Source organism: Mus musculus, chromosome 12 (genome assembly GCF_000001635.26).
Source record: "Mus musculus strain C57BL/6J chromosome 12, GRCm38.p6 C57BL/6J".
In the NCBI taxonomy this organism is placed as follows: domain Eukaryota; kingdom Metazoa; phylum Chordata; class Mammalia; order Rodentia; family Muridae; genus Mus; species Mus musculus.
In genome coordinates this window covers 100,378,942-100,395,622 of record NC_000078.6, presented here as the reverse complement: position 1 = coordinate 100,395,622, position 16,681 = coordinate 100,378,942, and the positions used below count along the sequence as shown (strand labels likewise).

General features: G+C 46.1%; 1 protein-coding gene across 17 annotated transcripts in view; it reads left to right on the top strand.

Annotated features, from left to right (window-relative positions):
* Window positions 1-16,681, top strand: part of Ttc7b (tetratricopeptide repeat domain 7B) — a 220,068-nt gene that overhangs the window by 125,215 nt on the left and 78,172 nt on the right. For all 17 annotated transcript variants that reach the window (NM_001374711.1, NM_001033213.1, XM_006515326.3 and 14 more), the window contains 4 exons: window positions 8,429-8,512; window positions 9,663-9,767; window positions 11,359-11,476; window positions 13,445-13,502. In NM_001374711.1, coding sequence (NP_001361640.1) covers window positions 8,429-8,512; window positions 9,663-9,767; window positions 11,359-11,476; window positions 13,445-13,502 — 365 coding nt within the window. The remainder of the gene's footprint in view (window positions 1-8,428; window positions 8,513-9,662; window positions 9,768-11,358; window positions 11,477-13,444; window positions 13,503-16,681) is intronic.

The following is a 16,681-nucleotide window of genomic DNA, read 5'->3' as shown; positions in this document are numbered from 1 at the left end:
TCGCCTCCACAAGTTCACACAGAGGCCTCTTAGGGCCTTTACACGGGGGTGACAGCCCCACCACACAACAGCTCCTTCATGACCCCCTCAATCTTGCATCTTTTGCACCTTCAAAACCAGTGTCATGTGATCACCATTTCCCACTTCTGCTGTAGGTTCAAGATGTCTCTGATGGATAAGGTTTTGCCCTCAGAATACTTTTCCTAGTATCCCAGTGCAGTGAAGGAACTTTCTCTGTGATGGTACTGAGCTCTTTAGCAGTTATATCACCAGTCTGAATACCATACTGCCTTGAATGTTTCTCTGCCCAACAAATCAGTCCATTAGCATTAAGCTCAACCTCAGGTTCTCAGGACATGGTCAGCTTGAAGTTAGATACTTAGCCAAAGTACTCTACTAACGGCTCCCAGTCTGGTTCCCAGTAAGTGCATGTTATCCTCTGAATTCTCATGATCTAGGCCTCCATTGTCTGAATTTCTCTCAACATTTTCCTCTTTCCATGCTTTTAACAGAATGGTCCAATAAGCTTTGCTTCCAGCATGTAATTGCTTTGTACCCTAGTGTATCAAAAGCTGCTGCTCTCTAGCCACAAAACTATTCAGAAGTCTAAAGCCCATATGCATGGTCAAGTTTTTCACAACAAAGTACTTTCAATAGTAATTCTTGTTTTAGGTTGGTTGGTTGGATTTTCTGTTTTTGTGATAAAATATCCCAGCAAAAGCAATTCAAGGGAGAAAAGATTTGCATGACTTATAATATAATTACAGGTTCCAGTCCATCAACCAGGGAAGCCACAACAGCAGGAGCCTGAGAGAACTGGTCACATCATACCCACAGGGAATATCAGAGTGCAGTGCAGTGATGTGTGCAATGCTCCTACTCAGCTCTTTTCTCTAATACAGCCCATGACCTGAGAGCTTAGGGAATGATGCCGCCTGGGTGGGTCTTCCCGCCTCAGTTAACAGTCAAGGCAACCCCTCACAGACAGTCTCAGAGGACCTTCTGGGTCTTCCCACCTCAGTTAACACAGTCAAGTCAACCCCTCACTGATAGTCTCAGAGGCCCTTCTTTCAGGTGAATTTGGGTCGTATCAAGTTGACAGTTAGTTGACAGACATCACAAAGGCTATGTGTGGAAATTACATAAGCCAACACTTTTTGTTGAAGAGATTATTCTGTTCCTTGTTGAATAGACTCACCACTCTTGCAAAAGCCAGACTGGCTGAGTCTGTGGTCTTTATTTTATTCCACAGGTCTATACGCAAATAAGCATCAAGTTAGCCTGGGTCCTCAAGCTGCGGTTTAATCCCCTTGGCTTCAGTGCTGTCGGACACTGCAATCTCTAGAGTCTTTAGAGTGTGCTGCAGTCCTTATGGCCCTTTCTTTTCTTTCTGTAGCTCTCCTAGAGAGAGTGGATAGAGCGGCCCCCGACTCTCTATACTTGTTCCTCACCTAAGCATTTGCTGCACATTTACTTTGTATACAGTATACAGCCACTGTCCTCGTGCCACCAGAGTGCCACCTCTGGCTCCTCACTTCCCTCTGCAGCCCTTGCATCCATACGCAAGGTGAAGCCCCAACTACAGTCTAAGGGTTAGAACCTGGTGTCTCAAGCCAGGTCAGAGAGCTAATACAAAAATCCAAAGAGGGAAAGCAGCTGAGAGGGAGGAGGTAGAGGAAAGGAACCGAGTTTAGTGCTTTCTGTAAGGCCAACAAAGAACAACTGCATTGGCAACACAGCAGAGAGTATTGGATTCGAGTTGCAACCAGGGCTCCTATACTCTTCACACTTAGTCAAGCTGACTCATAGAGTTAAGAAGGTTGACTGCCAGAAAATGACACGTGGGACCATTGAAAATAACCCACTTTCAGCCAGACGTGGGGGTCCATGAGTCCCAGTGCACAGGAACCAGAGATAAGCAGATCTCTGAGTTTGAGACCAGCCTGATCTACAGAGCTAGTTCCAGGAAAGCCAGGGCTATACAGAGAAACCCTGTCTCCAGAAAACACCCTTTACCCCACCTTACACACACACACACCCAAAAAAAATAAAGAAAAAAAAACCTCATTTTTTATTCTCACTGTGGCCAGAAGAAATAATGTCTTTTAAGTTAAGCTTTTTCCAAAGCAATAAAACTTGGCGATCCTCTGCCTGGAAGTAGCCTTGCTGTTTGAAAGCAAAAAGAGGAATGGGGAGGGGTGGGGCAAGGATACAGAGGATACTGTATTTTATTTCTAAAATAAAGAGGCGGAAGCTTGAGCAAGCTTTGACATTGTGTTTTCCCACAGATGGGGAGGGAGGCTTGTTTGTTGTCTGAGCCCTGAGAGCATGACTGTTGGACGCTTTTTCCTGGACCCACTCTTCTCTGAAGCAGATTGCTCAAGCTCCAATTTAATCTGTACTTTCAGTTTTAATTAAATTAGAAATAATAGCATCATGAGACCTAGATTCTGATTTCAGCCTGACACTGTGTGACCCTAGGCAGATCTTGTTGGCTTTCTGAATCTTCATCCTCATATTTGTAAAGTAAGAACAGAGTCAGGTTGCCTTGGTCACCACACACCCTATGATTAGGGTCTTCTGTGTATACAAAACAATGGTCCCAAATGGCTAAATAGGTTAGTAAATTTTCATTGCTAAAAGAATCAACATGTTACTCATCTACCTTGTTAATTTTTAATGTGTTAGTACACAACTATTAAAAATTATATTAATCACATTTAATAATATACTCAATAAATAATTCAAGAAAGGCAGTTTTCCTAGGAAGGGCCCTGAGGTCTCTGCAGTGAAAACTAAAGGAAGGAGTCCAGGCTGGTACCGTTCTCCTAGCAGGGTGGCTTCAGCTTTGGGCATCAAGCCAAGTGTACAAGGTACCTGATTATTTATTTCTGCCCTTTCTCCCCATGGGTTTTGGATGCTGAGTCTTGTTCTTGAGTTCCCAGAATAGGCCCTGGCTTCTCCCTGCCTGCGGTATTGTGCAGCTGTCACTGCCACACACACAGTTGGTGTGATCGAGCTTTACGTACAAGGAAGGTAATTGCTAAATCCCTTTCTCATGCCAGAGGAGCAGCCTGTTCCCGGAACCCTTCAACTATGGCTTCCCATGAAAAGCCAAAGTAAGAGAAAGGTGAAGCCCTTATTCCAGCAGGAAGTAAGTTTGCAAATGACATACTGACTGTTCCCCATATGATGAAGCCTTTAGCCTCCAAGGGATGCACTGCTACATATCCACAGCATCTGGCAAGTGTCGCCTGGGCTTTAGAGGGTGTCAGAATGCCTGTACTTCCTGGAAAGTTGGCATCCTGCTGCTAAGTTCATCTTCACTTCTAGTGACGGAGATGATTCAGAGGTGTCCACAATGCTCTAGCTCTCTGAGCCACATCCCTCTCACCTCCAACCCCAGGCTCATCCTCCTTCTTCTGACACCACAAGTAAGCAGGGGACAGAGTTCCACTCAGGCTCCTGGCAGTCTCCCAGGCCCAGGAACTCTCTCCTACTTCCAATCAGAACCCACAGATCTGCTGCGACGTCGTGTCACAAGAGCAGCCGCAGCAGCTGTCACCATTGCAGTGCTTGCTCTGCCAGACACTGTGGGTGCACTGTCCACGGCCGGCTTCTGCCCCACTGATAGCTCTGTGGTTGGAGGGTGAAGGGTGTTGATTAGCCTGGGCCATCTGTCCTCAGAGCTCGTGTTTTCTCTCCCGCCATGCTGGGTCTGTGGGCTCCAACAACTTTTTCAGCTATGTCCCTTCCTCCCACTTCTGTGCCCTTGTACCTGCTGCCTTCTGAGAAGTCTCTTGTCATCGGGACTTCTCTTCCACTAGGAATGCTGTTGAATTATGAGTGTTCTTTATTGTATCTCATTAGCATACGTCCTCACCAACCTCCTTACACACATTAAAACTGACCATTTTTTAAGTTATTTATTTATTTATTATATATAAGTACACTGTAGCTGTCTTCAGACACTCCAGAAGAGGGCATCAGATTTCGTTATGGATGGTTGTGAGCCACCATGTGGTTGCTGGGATTTGAACTCTGGACCTTCGGAAGAGCAGTAGGCGCTCTTAACCACTGAGCCATCTCGCCAGCCCCAAAAACTGACCATTTTTACTGTGTCACATACAGATGTTTGCAGTTTCTTAAAAGGGTTCATCAAACAAGTGGGGTGAGCACCCACCCCGGCTAAGAAGATTGTGGGTATCAAGTCTCCAGACACAACACAAGTCTCTTCTTGTAATGGAGCTTTGGGCAACCTGAGTTCTTAGAGGTGTGTTTCTGGATATTTCTGAAAACATAAGGGAGGACTTGCTAGATAGTCCAACACTGACCTTGGATGGTATTAAGAATTTGGAACATCTGGAGCTGTTTGGACATGTTCAGAGCTGGAACTGTGTAGCAGAGATGCCAAGAGCCCACTGGAAGACAGGGCTATCAGCTGTGACACAGAACACATATACCTGTGATCTGGAGGGAGCTTAGTTTATCATTATTGTCTTTCATATTCTCTCTCTCTCTCTCTCTCTTGGAGAGGGGAGGGGGAGCTCTGGTGCCCAAGGAGACCAAAAGAGGGCATCAGAGCCTGTGGAACTGGAGTTACAGATGGTTGTGAGCTGCCATGTGGGTTGCTGGGGATCAAACCTGGATCCTCTGGAAGAGCAGCCTTAACCTCTCAACCTCTCACCCTCCACGCCATCTCCTCCAGCTACTCTCATTGCTTTTGGAGCCAGAGTCTCACTGTGTACTTTACTGTGTGCTGGCCTCCCACCTCAGCCTCCTAAGTACTGAGATTACAGGCATGTACCAGCACACTTGGCTGAAGCTCTTAGGGTCTTTGGTTGTGTGTGTGTGTGTGTGTGTGTGTGTGTGTGTGTGTGTGTGTGTGTGTGTGTAGCCCAGGGCCTTACATATGCTAGGGGAGCACACTTCCAGTGAGTTGTACCCCCAGCCCTTATGTGTACATCCCCAGCGTTTCTGACTCTCTTTATGGTTCCTCCATGGCTTATCATGGGATACGGGCTGCTGTTGTCTTGAGAGAGGTTCGAGCTAGAAGACTGTGAATGGCACTGTAGGGGGAGTGCATGGCTTGCCTCGATCTTTGTCAAGCTGAGTGCTTTTTAAAGATAGACTGGAAATGTTCCATTTGGCTGGCTGTCATGGAATCAGTGACGTTTCTTGAAAATTCTGCAAATTGTAAAGGTCTCAGTCTCAAATAGCTTCAGGGATCCATCCCAGAGAGGCTTGGGGGGCAGACACCTCATTAGCAGAAAGAGTTCTGCCGGAGCCTGAAATCTGTAGGGATCATGAGTACCCCCCGCCCCCGCCCCCGCCCCCTGTTCAGTACACAATGCTGTACACAGCAGGAATGACACGCTGAGTGAAGCTTGACAGTGAGCAACTGTCATTGGCATCTGGGCCATCCACTGCTGCCATGATTGTGAGCTCAGACTGGGACCAGGCTGCTGGATTCACAGCTGGCTCTATCATCAGCTCACTGAGATGCCATGTGTCACTTAAATCCCTGTGCTTCAGCCTCCTGTCCCTCCAAGGAGCATGGTAATTGCACCTTCCTGTGCTGTGTAGGGTTGTAAGTATGATCAAAGGAGGCAATGCTCAAAATAGTGCCTAGCTACACAGCAAGAGCTACCAAGAGCCTTGCCACACAAGTAAGGCAGCCCACATGTTAGCCCCGTTTGTGGTGGGCAGGGCCTCAGATGGACTTCGTTTCTAAAATGAAGAAGGTAGTGACTACTTACTGTAAATTTGGATTTGGGCTAACATGACAGGTATTCTGTAATCCATGCAGGTGGAAAGAGTCTGTCTTGCTCTTTGCTTTATGGCTTTACTTTTCTCTTTGTCTTTAGTCTGCCCTGAACAGAGCTTTATGAAATATTGAGGTAAAATTCAATTGAAAATAGTTTATGAGTAAGTAGTCATAGTGCTGTTTGATGTAAAGTTTCTTTTTCTCATACTAACCTGTGACGTTAGCCTGCTCTTTCATCCTTTGTCCCCCCCCCCCACACACACACACACACACACACTTTTCTGATCAGAGTCTCTTTTACAGTCTTGGCTGGCCTGGAACTCGTTATGTAGGCTGGGCTGGCCTCTATCTCACAGAGATCCACCTGCCTCTGACTCATGAGTGCTGGGATTAAAGTTGCACGCCACCACACCTGGCTGTGCTCTTTCAGAAGTTCGGTTCTGTATAATTGTGAACTTCTTGTTTCTGTCTGTCCAGTAGCCAGTTTGCTTGATCTTGTAGCACTATAATTTAATCCTAATTGCTACAACTTCAGGAAAGGGTCTTAGCAAAACCAAGAGGACTCTACCTTTGATCATTAAAAAGAATAAGCAATAAAAATGGAGCTGGCCAAACTCATCGAGTAAAGATACCTGCCATCAAGCCTGATGACCTGAGTCGGTGTGTGCGATCGTATGTGCATGCGTGTGCGCACACTTATTCTCTTGTGAAAAGTTATGCCGCTGGCATGTGAGGAAGCCAAGTTAACATCAGTCATCTTCAGTGGCTCTCCACCTTACTTTTGAGGCAAGGTCTCTTGCTAAAACAAGAGACTGCTGATGCAGACTAGCTTAGATTAACTGGCAGTGAGCTACAGGGACCCTTTGGGTCTGCCTCACAGGAACACCTGGCTTGCTTTACATGACAGTTGGAGATCCAGACTCACTCAGGTCCTTGTACCCGAGTTTTTGTACCACAAGCACTTGACCAACTGAACCATCCCCAGCCCCCAGTAATGCTAGAGTTGTTCTTTCCTCTCCAACACCCCGCCATTTTGCTTTTATTGTGTTACCTGATGTGTTTATGTGTCCTGTTTGTGTGTCACCCCCTCCATGAAACTCTTAGTTCCTGCTTTCTGCCCTTCCCTGTCCATTAGCCATGAGAATTCCACCATGTTCTGTTCCAGCCCTGGCTTCCGAGCATTGTTGGGAAAGCCAGCCTGAGGTGTTCTAGCTGCATGGTACACCTAGGCTGGTGTGAGGCAACCTGACATGAGCATTGGAAGGGCCTGGTCATCTAAGCCTTTTCTTTGCCTTTATGTATCTCTCTTGACTCTATAACTTCATTTCATTTTAGCAATCACCTCACTCCACCTTGATAAAGAAAGCAATGTCTGGGTGGACGCTCCCCTCAGTCCTTCTTTTTACTTGTAGGTTGGCCTGGCGCTGGGGCCTGTTGCTCTGTGTCTTCTGGGACCTGGTGTGTTCCCTCTGTGTTCTCTCTGTCTGCTCAGCCCTCCTTGTTGAAGATTGTTCTAGTCACCACCACAAGGAAATGAGGACATGATGAGACAACCTACCTACATCCTCTGGCCTTGGCTCCACAGAGTCTTCCTTCCTCCTCACCTGCCTCATCTTACCTCCTCTGGCCCTAAGGCCTGCTTTCCTCCAGTGTGCTACACAGTATCCTTGAAGAGCCAAGTGCTTTGTTAGCTCCTGCATCTGCTTGGCTTGTTTTCCAACCTATTGCTCTCTTCCTGAGACCCTTTCTGAGTGGTGTCATCCTTCCATAGCCTCTCCCCAGGGTCTCCACTTGAGTTTCCTTTCTCCATGGTTCTCTTACCTTTCCCTTCAAAAGAAATGTCGCCCACCCTCCTCCTGTAGCTTGCCCTTTCTGGCTCTAACTTGGGCATGTTGTGAGTTTTGAAGCTCCTAGAACATTCCATTCTCTAGCCTCTGTGGTGGTCTTCTACCTCACCTGCCTCTGGTGGCCCTCTCCTATCTCTGAGATGATTATGTCATTTTTCTGCAGGGACCTTGCTATCTAAGAGGGCAGCTCGTGAACTGTATGCCACGGTAGGCTGGCTGCTACTAGAGAAGCCAAGAAGCCTGGGTGTGGCCTTCTCTAGTGGTACTGGCTGAGGCCGGAGAGTGAGGGCAGCTCAGTAACACAGCTATGGTAGTGGGCGATCTCAGGGTAGAGAAGAGAAAGAGTAACTTGGGAAAGCAGCTGTCACCTCAAAGATGCCATGGTTCCAGCCCTACCTCCAAATTGGATTCACTGGGCTTGTGGTGGCCACACTGAGGTGCAGTCTCCACGCCTCATCCTCCTCCCCACAGGTTCTTTTCTCACCAGCATGGCTCGACTCTCGGCCGTTCTTGTAAATACCACTTCTGAAAACTAAAATCACATCCCACAGAGCTCCTATTTCCTGCCCATGGATACTTGTCAGATTGGTGCTTCTGTGACAGCCTCCATCTCTGCCCAGAGCAAAACTGCTCTCATGTCTGAGTCAGCTCTGGCACCACGCTTGGCATGGTGAGGAAATGTCTCAGAGGGTAGAGAGTTCTAGGCCCTTAAGGTTAATGGAATTGGCAGAATTAAATACTGTGGCTGCAGACTCACACAGGTCTGTTCGTAGCTGTTCTCAGTGTATAAGCATTGTCTTTTCTTTCCGACCAGTGCTTAGAAAGAGCCATGAAGTTTGCCTTCGAAGAGTTCCACCTCTGGTACCAGTTTGCTCTGTCGCTGATGGCTGCTGGGAAGGTAAGTCTCTTCACACCTGCCACGCCGTCCAGATGTATGCTGTCGAATCTCGTGAGGAATACCCTACCTACTACCTCATAAAGGCTAAGACGCCATTCTAAACTCTCCTATGGCCTTTCCATAATGGACCACCACATTTATTTAGGGTCTAAGATGGACAGAGCACTAAGGTGAGGAATTCTTAATTTTTCTTTTTAAAAACATGTCATGACTCACTCGTGTGCATTGTTCATGGTTAAAGTTAAGTCTTGAATCCCTTTTGAGATATAAACATGTCCCGGAGGTGTGTGCATGAGTAGGGGGCTGACATGCCCCGGAGGTGTGTGCATGAGTAGGGGGCTGACATGTCCCGGAGGTGTGTGCATGAGTAGGGGGCTGACATGCCCTGGAGGTGTGTGCATGAGTAGGGGGCTGACATGTCCCGGAGGTGTGTGCATGAGTAGGGGGCTGACATGCCCCGGAGGTGTGTGCATGAGTAGGGGGCTGACATGCCCCGGAGGTGTGTGCATGAGTAGGGGCTGGGGTGAGGTGGGGAGAGTCTTTGGGTTCTCTCCAACAATCTGTAGTGTTGAGCGGCAGAGGATACTTGCCAAAACCATGGCTTACTGCCAAAACCATGGCTTACTGCTGCTATTTGGTGGAAGCCTGGGGTGCTTTCATAGCTGAGTGACAGGGGGCATGTCATTTAGTAAAATAGAGTAATGTGTCTACCTCAAGAGTTACCAGACATGCATGCTGAAGCATGCACAAATATTTAGGGTGTGTCACCTCTGCCATATGCACACTTGATAAAGGGGCAACCATAGTAAGTCTGGTATGCAGTGAATTGTGAAGCCTCACATGGAATACTATATGTGCTAACTGAGTTCACAAACAGTGTAGTATGCTTTTAATTAGGTGTTTGTTTTTTATAACAGTATAAGCTACTGCAGTCTATTTTTTTTTCTTGTTGTTGCAATGGCTGCACAAGCAGAGAGTGAGTTAGGCAGGTACCAGGGACCTGTTTCAACTCACTCTTGATAACAGCTCACTCCCTGTCATGCTGGGCCCCAGGCTCTGGCTCTCACAGACCCTGACCCCTTTGAGAAGGCTAGACTGTTTCCTCTGTCAGACTCCGTGAGCTTGACACAACTGCTCTGTCCCCGTGCAGTCCGCCCGTGCTGTGAAGGTGCTGAAGGAATGCATCCGGCTAAAGCCGGACGACGCCACCATCCCGCTCTTGGCAGCCAAGCTCTGTGTGGGTTCCCTCCACTGGGTAAGTGGGGAGTCTCTCCCCTCCACACTTCCTCCATGCTTCCTTGTCAAGCCTCACCTGCCCTATGGGAGTTGTAGATTCCCAGCATGCTTCAGGTTTTCTTTCTAGTGGAAATGCTTGAAAAATATCGATGAGAGGCTAGATTAGATTCACGCTCAGAGAGACACAGCTCACTGTGTGGGACATGTAGGACTGAGAAGGTCCCAAAGCTTTCTAGTCACCTTTGACTTAAAATCTTACTCTCTGCCTCTAGATCTATAACACAGCTTCCCTCATGCATCCTCCTTCACAAGCACTCTTCATCTCGGCTTCTTCAGACTTGCATGTGGCAGTGGTCTAACTTAACCAGGTTCTAGAACCTCAGCAAACACAGCATTAGAAAACAGAAAGCTGGCTAGCTTGCCGAGCTGGAGGCATAGATGATTCTCTCCTACAGTGGAGTTTTCATGTCTTTGATTCAGTTTCATATCCAGTTAGTTTTGTAGATGAAGAGTAATTTGCCCTAAGGCCCAAGACTCCCTGCTAATTTTGGGGGTTCCTTCCCTTATAGTCCCATAGCATGGTTTGTTTGTTTGTTTGTTTGTTTGTTTGTTTTTCATGTATTCTCACCCAAGAGAAGAAAAGCAAGCCTTGCAAAGAAAGTGATCCCTTGTGTGATTCCCCTGAAGGAAGCAGGCATAGGCTCACAGCCATAGTGTGGCAAGCTCCTGTGATTGGCAGTCTGGGGCTGTGAGCAGAGGGGACAGTGCTGAGGGCCTGGAAGGGAGCATCAGTGTGTACCTTGTCTTGGAACACAAGTAACCACTGCCTTCCTCCCAACGTGGCTCCATTTATCACTGTGACAAACCGGTCCCTAAACACCCAAGCAAGCCTTGGTTAGAGATGGGAGTAAGAAGCCTTTTCTATATGTCATTTCTTACCATTTTATTATTCACGTTTTCAAAGGCCTCAGCAATCAAGAGTATAGTGAATCCCCATCCACTCCATCCGGCTCAGGCCCTCCACTGCCACACTTTTAAGAAACCAATCTCTTTTCTAGTGTGTTGTGAAAGTTGTGACTCATTGAGAGTGCAGTTTACAGGTACATATTCCCCACAGGAATCTACCCGTGCAAGGCCCAGGCTCTGTGTTCTGTAAAATAGGTCAAGTGGGGAAATTTTTTACAGCTTGTGGCAAAGAAAATTCAAGTCTAAATGCATTCTTTATGTCATGATTAAAGGGGAAGACCCAAACACAAGACATTTCAAGAGCTGTTTTCTTTTTAATCATACTTCATTTGGCCTCCGAGCCCTGAGTCCATCCCCATTTTAGAACCATGGAGTAAGCGGTGACGGTGGAAAAGAGAGAAGCCCAGCAGATACAAAGCAGCATTGGAAAAGAAGGCAAAAAGCAGAAAGGGAACACTTAAGGAAAGATAACTAGGCATCCTGTGGACTATTGAAAGGCTCAGTAAAGAAAAGAGAATTGCCAGGGTAAAGTCAGGAGGTTTGGGGGTTATTTCCAAAGCAAACCAGAAACCCACTTTTAGCAGCAGGTGCTCATGGGAAGTGATGTTACGAGTTTGACATGCTGTTTTAAACTTATCTTTCAGTTGGAAGAGGCTGAGAAGTTTGCCAAAACTGTTGTTGATGTGGGAGAGAAAACATCAGAATTCAAGGCCAAAGGCTACCTAGCTCTGGGGCTCACGTATAGTCTGCAAGCCACTGATGGTGAGAGAAGCCCCACCCCCAGGCCAAGACCACCCTGCAGTATCTCATCGTTTCCTGTCTGTGGCGGGTACAAAAGCCGGGCTGTCCTGGATCCTCGTCTGGTGATGGGGAATGTCAAAGCCCTGAGCTAGGTCATAGTTGAGGCTGTGGTGCCCAGGTTCCTAGCCAGCAGGTGCTGGGAATCGATCTTGAGAGTAAGAAGAACAAGGCCTCAAGAGATGAAACAGTCAACACAGCCACACCCCCACCCTGGCCAGTTCCTAAGGGAAAAGATGGATATTGGGTCTTAGGTACAGTAGTATAGAAAAAATTTAGAGCCAAAATCTTGTAAGGATCAACCCTTCATTGGCCAGTGTCTGTACACTTCTTCATTCCCACATTTTAACTCACAAATCTATACATATGCAGTGTAGCTAACCCATGGCTCTCAAGTACAATGATGTATATATTTTGGATATGCTAAAAAGTTTTGGTTGATGGGTTTTTTAGCTTTAAAATAAATCTTAATAACTTGAAAATGAATCTTACTTATGTTTTATATACTTAATAAGACTTTTGCAGAAAGTGTAAGTTAATGTTATTTTATGATTAATTTTTTTAACATTTTATAAAATATAACATGAATATTAAAAATAACCTTAAATACAAATATGTAACTTAATGACTAGAACAAGGCAAACTGCTCCGAAGTGCCACCCAGGGCAAGAGGCAAGATCTGACCATTCTCCTGGAGAGTCCCTCCACTGCCCTGTCAGTCACAGTAGAATAGAATACTACTGTGACTCCTACAAATTAGCCCAAATCGTTCCCTTCTCTACCCTAAAATATTGCATGTTTGGCATGTCAATTGCTTTTCGCTACTAGATTTCTGGCTACTTTTCTATGCATATACAATATATTGGCCATACTCAGCATGTCTTCAAATTTCAACTTTCAGAGGGAAGTCTGAATGCCGTAGACTTACCCCCATAAATTCTTGGTTCCGAGTCTACCTTTCAACAGCGTTTAGAACCAGTACACCCTGCTGAGCCTTTACAGCATTGAAAGTTCTGTTGGGTCAAGTAGAGGATCTTCTCTATAGATCCACTGGGGTTCTGAGTAGCCCTGAGGGCAGCCTCCCACTGTTAACTTCTTGGCTGGCAGGAGCTGCCCCTGTGCAGCGATTAGATCAGGGTCTACGGCAGTGCAGCTGTAGACAGGTGTTCAGGGCTCTTCCTTACTCCAGTAAAAAGTACCCTCTTAGTCCTTAGGCAGACTATAAGGGAGCCATTTTTCTTGTTTTACACAGGGAAGTGTTTGCTCACAGCCAGGAGGCCTCACTCCTGTGAACTCATATTCTTACATCCATGTTAGGTTTTGGCAAGCACCATCTTTTATGTTGACATCAAGGTATTAGAGTCCTGGCCATTAGCCAGCATGAGTTAAACTAGCATCAAGCCAAGAGTCCTTGGCCCAAGGTCATAGCTGCCCAGTCCCAAAGAATCTCCAATAGCATTTCATCCATTCACATTGCTTGAGCCCTGACTGAACCCATCCTAGAAGAGATGGTTCTACATGTCTACCTGGGGAACCAGTGTGTTCTTCCTGGAGTTCCAAATGATCCAGTCTCCAACCCCACCCCACCCCACCCCACCAGCATACTCCAGGTTTCCTTTTTAACAGAAATGTGCCTGAAAGTAGTGATAACGATAAATTGGATTCACACTCAGAGTGACAGCCTATGTGACACATAGGCCTGAGGAGACCCTGAAACTCACACTGTTTCCTTGATATTGTTCCACAGTGATGTCCACTGGTCATAGACAGAGCAAAGCCTTAGCAATGGGACTGGGCTTCCTGTCCTAACAGTGCCTGCTGCAGTAGGCACTCTGAGCTTGGTACATATAGCATGGCTTTTGTAGTGGGTTTAGTATGGGCACACCCCACCCCAACTTCTCTTGACACCTACTAACAGAACCCTTTTCTCAGCTTCTCTGCGAGGGATGCAGGAGGGCCTGCAGAGGAAGGCACTTCTTGCGTTTCAGAGGTGAGTGGGAGCTCATCTTTTCACTTGCTGTACGTAGTGACAACGGAGCATGAGGAGCGAGAGGGGCAGGGTATTTTTAAAGATTATGTAAACAGTGTTTTGCCTCCGGGAGGATGTCTTGAGCAGCAAACATGAAACCTCAAAGCTAGAAGTAGGGTATCTATCACTCCTTGCCCTGTTTGGCTACACTTTTAATCTGTTTATTCATTTGGGTACTTTTTATTCATTCCTGATAAAAGTGATTTTAACTCAAGAAAGATAAGACACTTTGTCTAGGGAGATCATTCCTTTATTAAAGACATTTGTCATCGCTTTGAAAAGAGGTCCCATTTTTTTTTCCTGGCTTTTTTCTGCATGTCAAGCTGCAGGCTTTTACATTAAGAGTTGAAGAAGCTAGAGATCTGAAAGTCTCTGAAACAGCATCTTAGCAGCCATCTCAAACTCCCCGCCTTACCTCACACCACAATACCTTGGCTTTTATCTCTGTCCTTGTGCCTTTCATGAACACAGAACAAGGCATTGTTATTATAAAAGCTGAGTGTCCCATGCTCCCTTATGTACCTGGGCAGTCAGGAGCAGCAATAATGCCATCACAGTGTGGGGGTGAGGTGCTGGAGGGAACAGAGTCCCATGGACGTAGACCCAGTGAGGAGCTGGGATCTACAGATACTAGGTAGTTTTACCTGTACTTGGTTTTACTCATTGCAGGTATAATAAATCATCCATATTAAATGGGTCCCTGAAAATACAGCCCTGTGAGGTGAAATCTAGAATTGGAATTGATCCTTTGTTTTAAATACATCGAGTTACATTGACTTCTTAAAACCATGTTACCTAGTTACTTCTTTGAACACCTCATGAGCCTTCCCTGTACGGGCCACCTTGTTAGATCATTTCCTCAGAACTGCGTGTGTAGGTCTGTCCTGCCATCCATGTGCATTTTTCGTGCAGTCATTATTGCTTGATTTTGCTACTGGAAAGTGCCCCTGCCTCTGTTTCAGTTTCCAGGCAGGCCTGTCCGTCACTCCTTCCCTTTGCCACTCTGATTCTTGATTAACGACATGAAGCACCAGCCCACATCCACACAGACCCGGTCTCTGGGCTCAGCTTTTGTGATTAGTGTTTCTCAGCCTGAAAGCGTTTCCATTTCGGATGGTTCCAGGTTTTACTTTCTCCAGTTCTTATTTGTCAAACCCACACATGGATGCTTCAGAAAGTGGCCGCCACATCTGTTTCACTTTCCTTAAATCAGCACATCTTACGGGTTCTCTAAAAACAGCCACCGCGGTGGTCTGCCTGGGGCTGCCTGTGTAACTGAGGGTTATGTAACAGCTGTTCTGTCAGCCTGAATTCTTTTCTGTTCCGTTTTTGCTTAAATTCAAAGAGATTTAACGTGTTTGCTCATAAGGTGACTAAGGAGCATAAACTCTCCTAACCTAACTGAGTACATTGTTGAAGGCCAACCTAAGTTACTGTTGTGTGAAATGCAGAATGGTCTTCAAATGCATACAGTGATTTTGATTCAAGTAGACATTGCTGTTTTAAAGAAAAGACTTTAAGTAAATAAGAAAGATTGTACTACTTCTTAAAGGCAAATAGATCATTTAAAATCACTTGGATGAGAAGTATTTTTCGATGCATTTTATATAAGTTTCACCCAAATTTTATATTTTATACTGTTATTTTGTTTCTGATTTTGTTTATTTCTTTTGTTTGAAAAAAAACGTGGTACATTTAAAAGAGGGATAGGGTTGTAAATATAGCGTATGAAAATGAAGTCTTAATCATAACTAGAGCCAGGATTTAGAAAGATTTGTTCTCTGAGGCACTCAAAGGGGCAGTGTCTGAATATATCAGAGTGGTGAAGCTCTATCCAAATATTCCAGATATTGAGATATCAGCTGTTCTTACCTGTAAGTCACCTCAGCCAGTCTGTTGAACAAAAGTATGGTGAAGAAAATGCCATTGTGTGCAGCGTTGTAAGCTCTGGCTTCACTGAACTTTCACATCCTATTGAGAAAAGCAGTCCCAAAGATGTTGACAGCAAGTGTCATGGGTACACTGGTAAACCCTGCTCCTGGGGGAGGTAGTGGCATGACATCATCTGTGTTTGCCACTCAGGGTGGCATGGGATGTGCAGCCTCACTTTGCTGTGGCTCCTCCCCCTAGCTGCTTGTGTGTGTGTGTGTGTGTGTGTGTGTGTGTGTGTGTGTTTATGTTTATGTGTAAAGGATGATAGATTGGGGATGAGCTGTCCCCAGAATGTAGGACTTTCAGTGAGAACCACCAAGCTAAAGATGTGTAAATAGTGTAAGAGCTCTGAGTAAACCATGTGTGCATTCATGAGTTCTGGGCCCATTGTAATCAGAAAGGAGGGGGACTTGGAGAGAAATTAGCCAACCAGGGCAGCGGGGTGATGGTATAAAGACCAAGCCTTGGCATCACACATCCCTCCACTCCATTTCTGCTTCTGTCTCCTTTTCTGGGTGTACTTAGGTAAGGTGCTTGTAGTCGATGCTTCATAAATGGTAGTCATCGTTGCTGTGTGATCTGTGCATTATAAGGCAGGATGAAAACTGACATGCATTACCTAGATTCATGGTTCAGCTCTAGACGCTGTTGGACATGGAATTTAGGAGTTCACTGGATGTGCTGGGGTCTAGTTAGTGGTCTGAGTCATCCGTGTCCCAGCAGCCCAGGATGCCTGTCACCCTTTACTCCGTGATGACCATGGGGGTTCTCCTTGGGAGGTAGGAAGAGCTCCTTAAGGAAGCGCACTTGTATTATTCATCTCCAGTCTCTCTAGAGCCTGATGGTGCTTACTCTTCAGATCATGTACTATAAGTACTACATGATGCAGAGGGATGCATAAATGGATGAATGGGTGGAAGTACATAAGTCAACGGATAGGTGGGCTAGTAGATGGATGAAAGGGTAAGTTGATAAGGAAGTGGATTGATGGATGGGTGGGTGGATGGATGGGTGGGTGGATGGATGGATGGATGGATGGATGGGTAGATAGAAGGGAGAGTAGGTAGATGGTGAGGTAGCTAGGATGATGGATAGATGAGTGTAGATGGGTGGGTAAAATGGGTAGGAGGGCAGGTGGGAGGATGGATGGATATATGGGTAGCCTCCTTTTTATAGGAGAAGAACTGAATTAGTTAAGGTACAGGCAC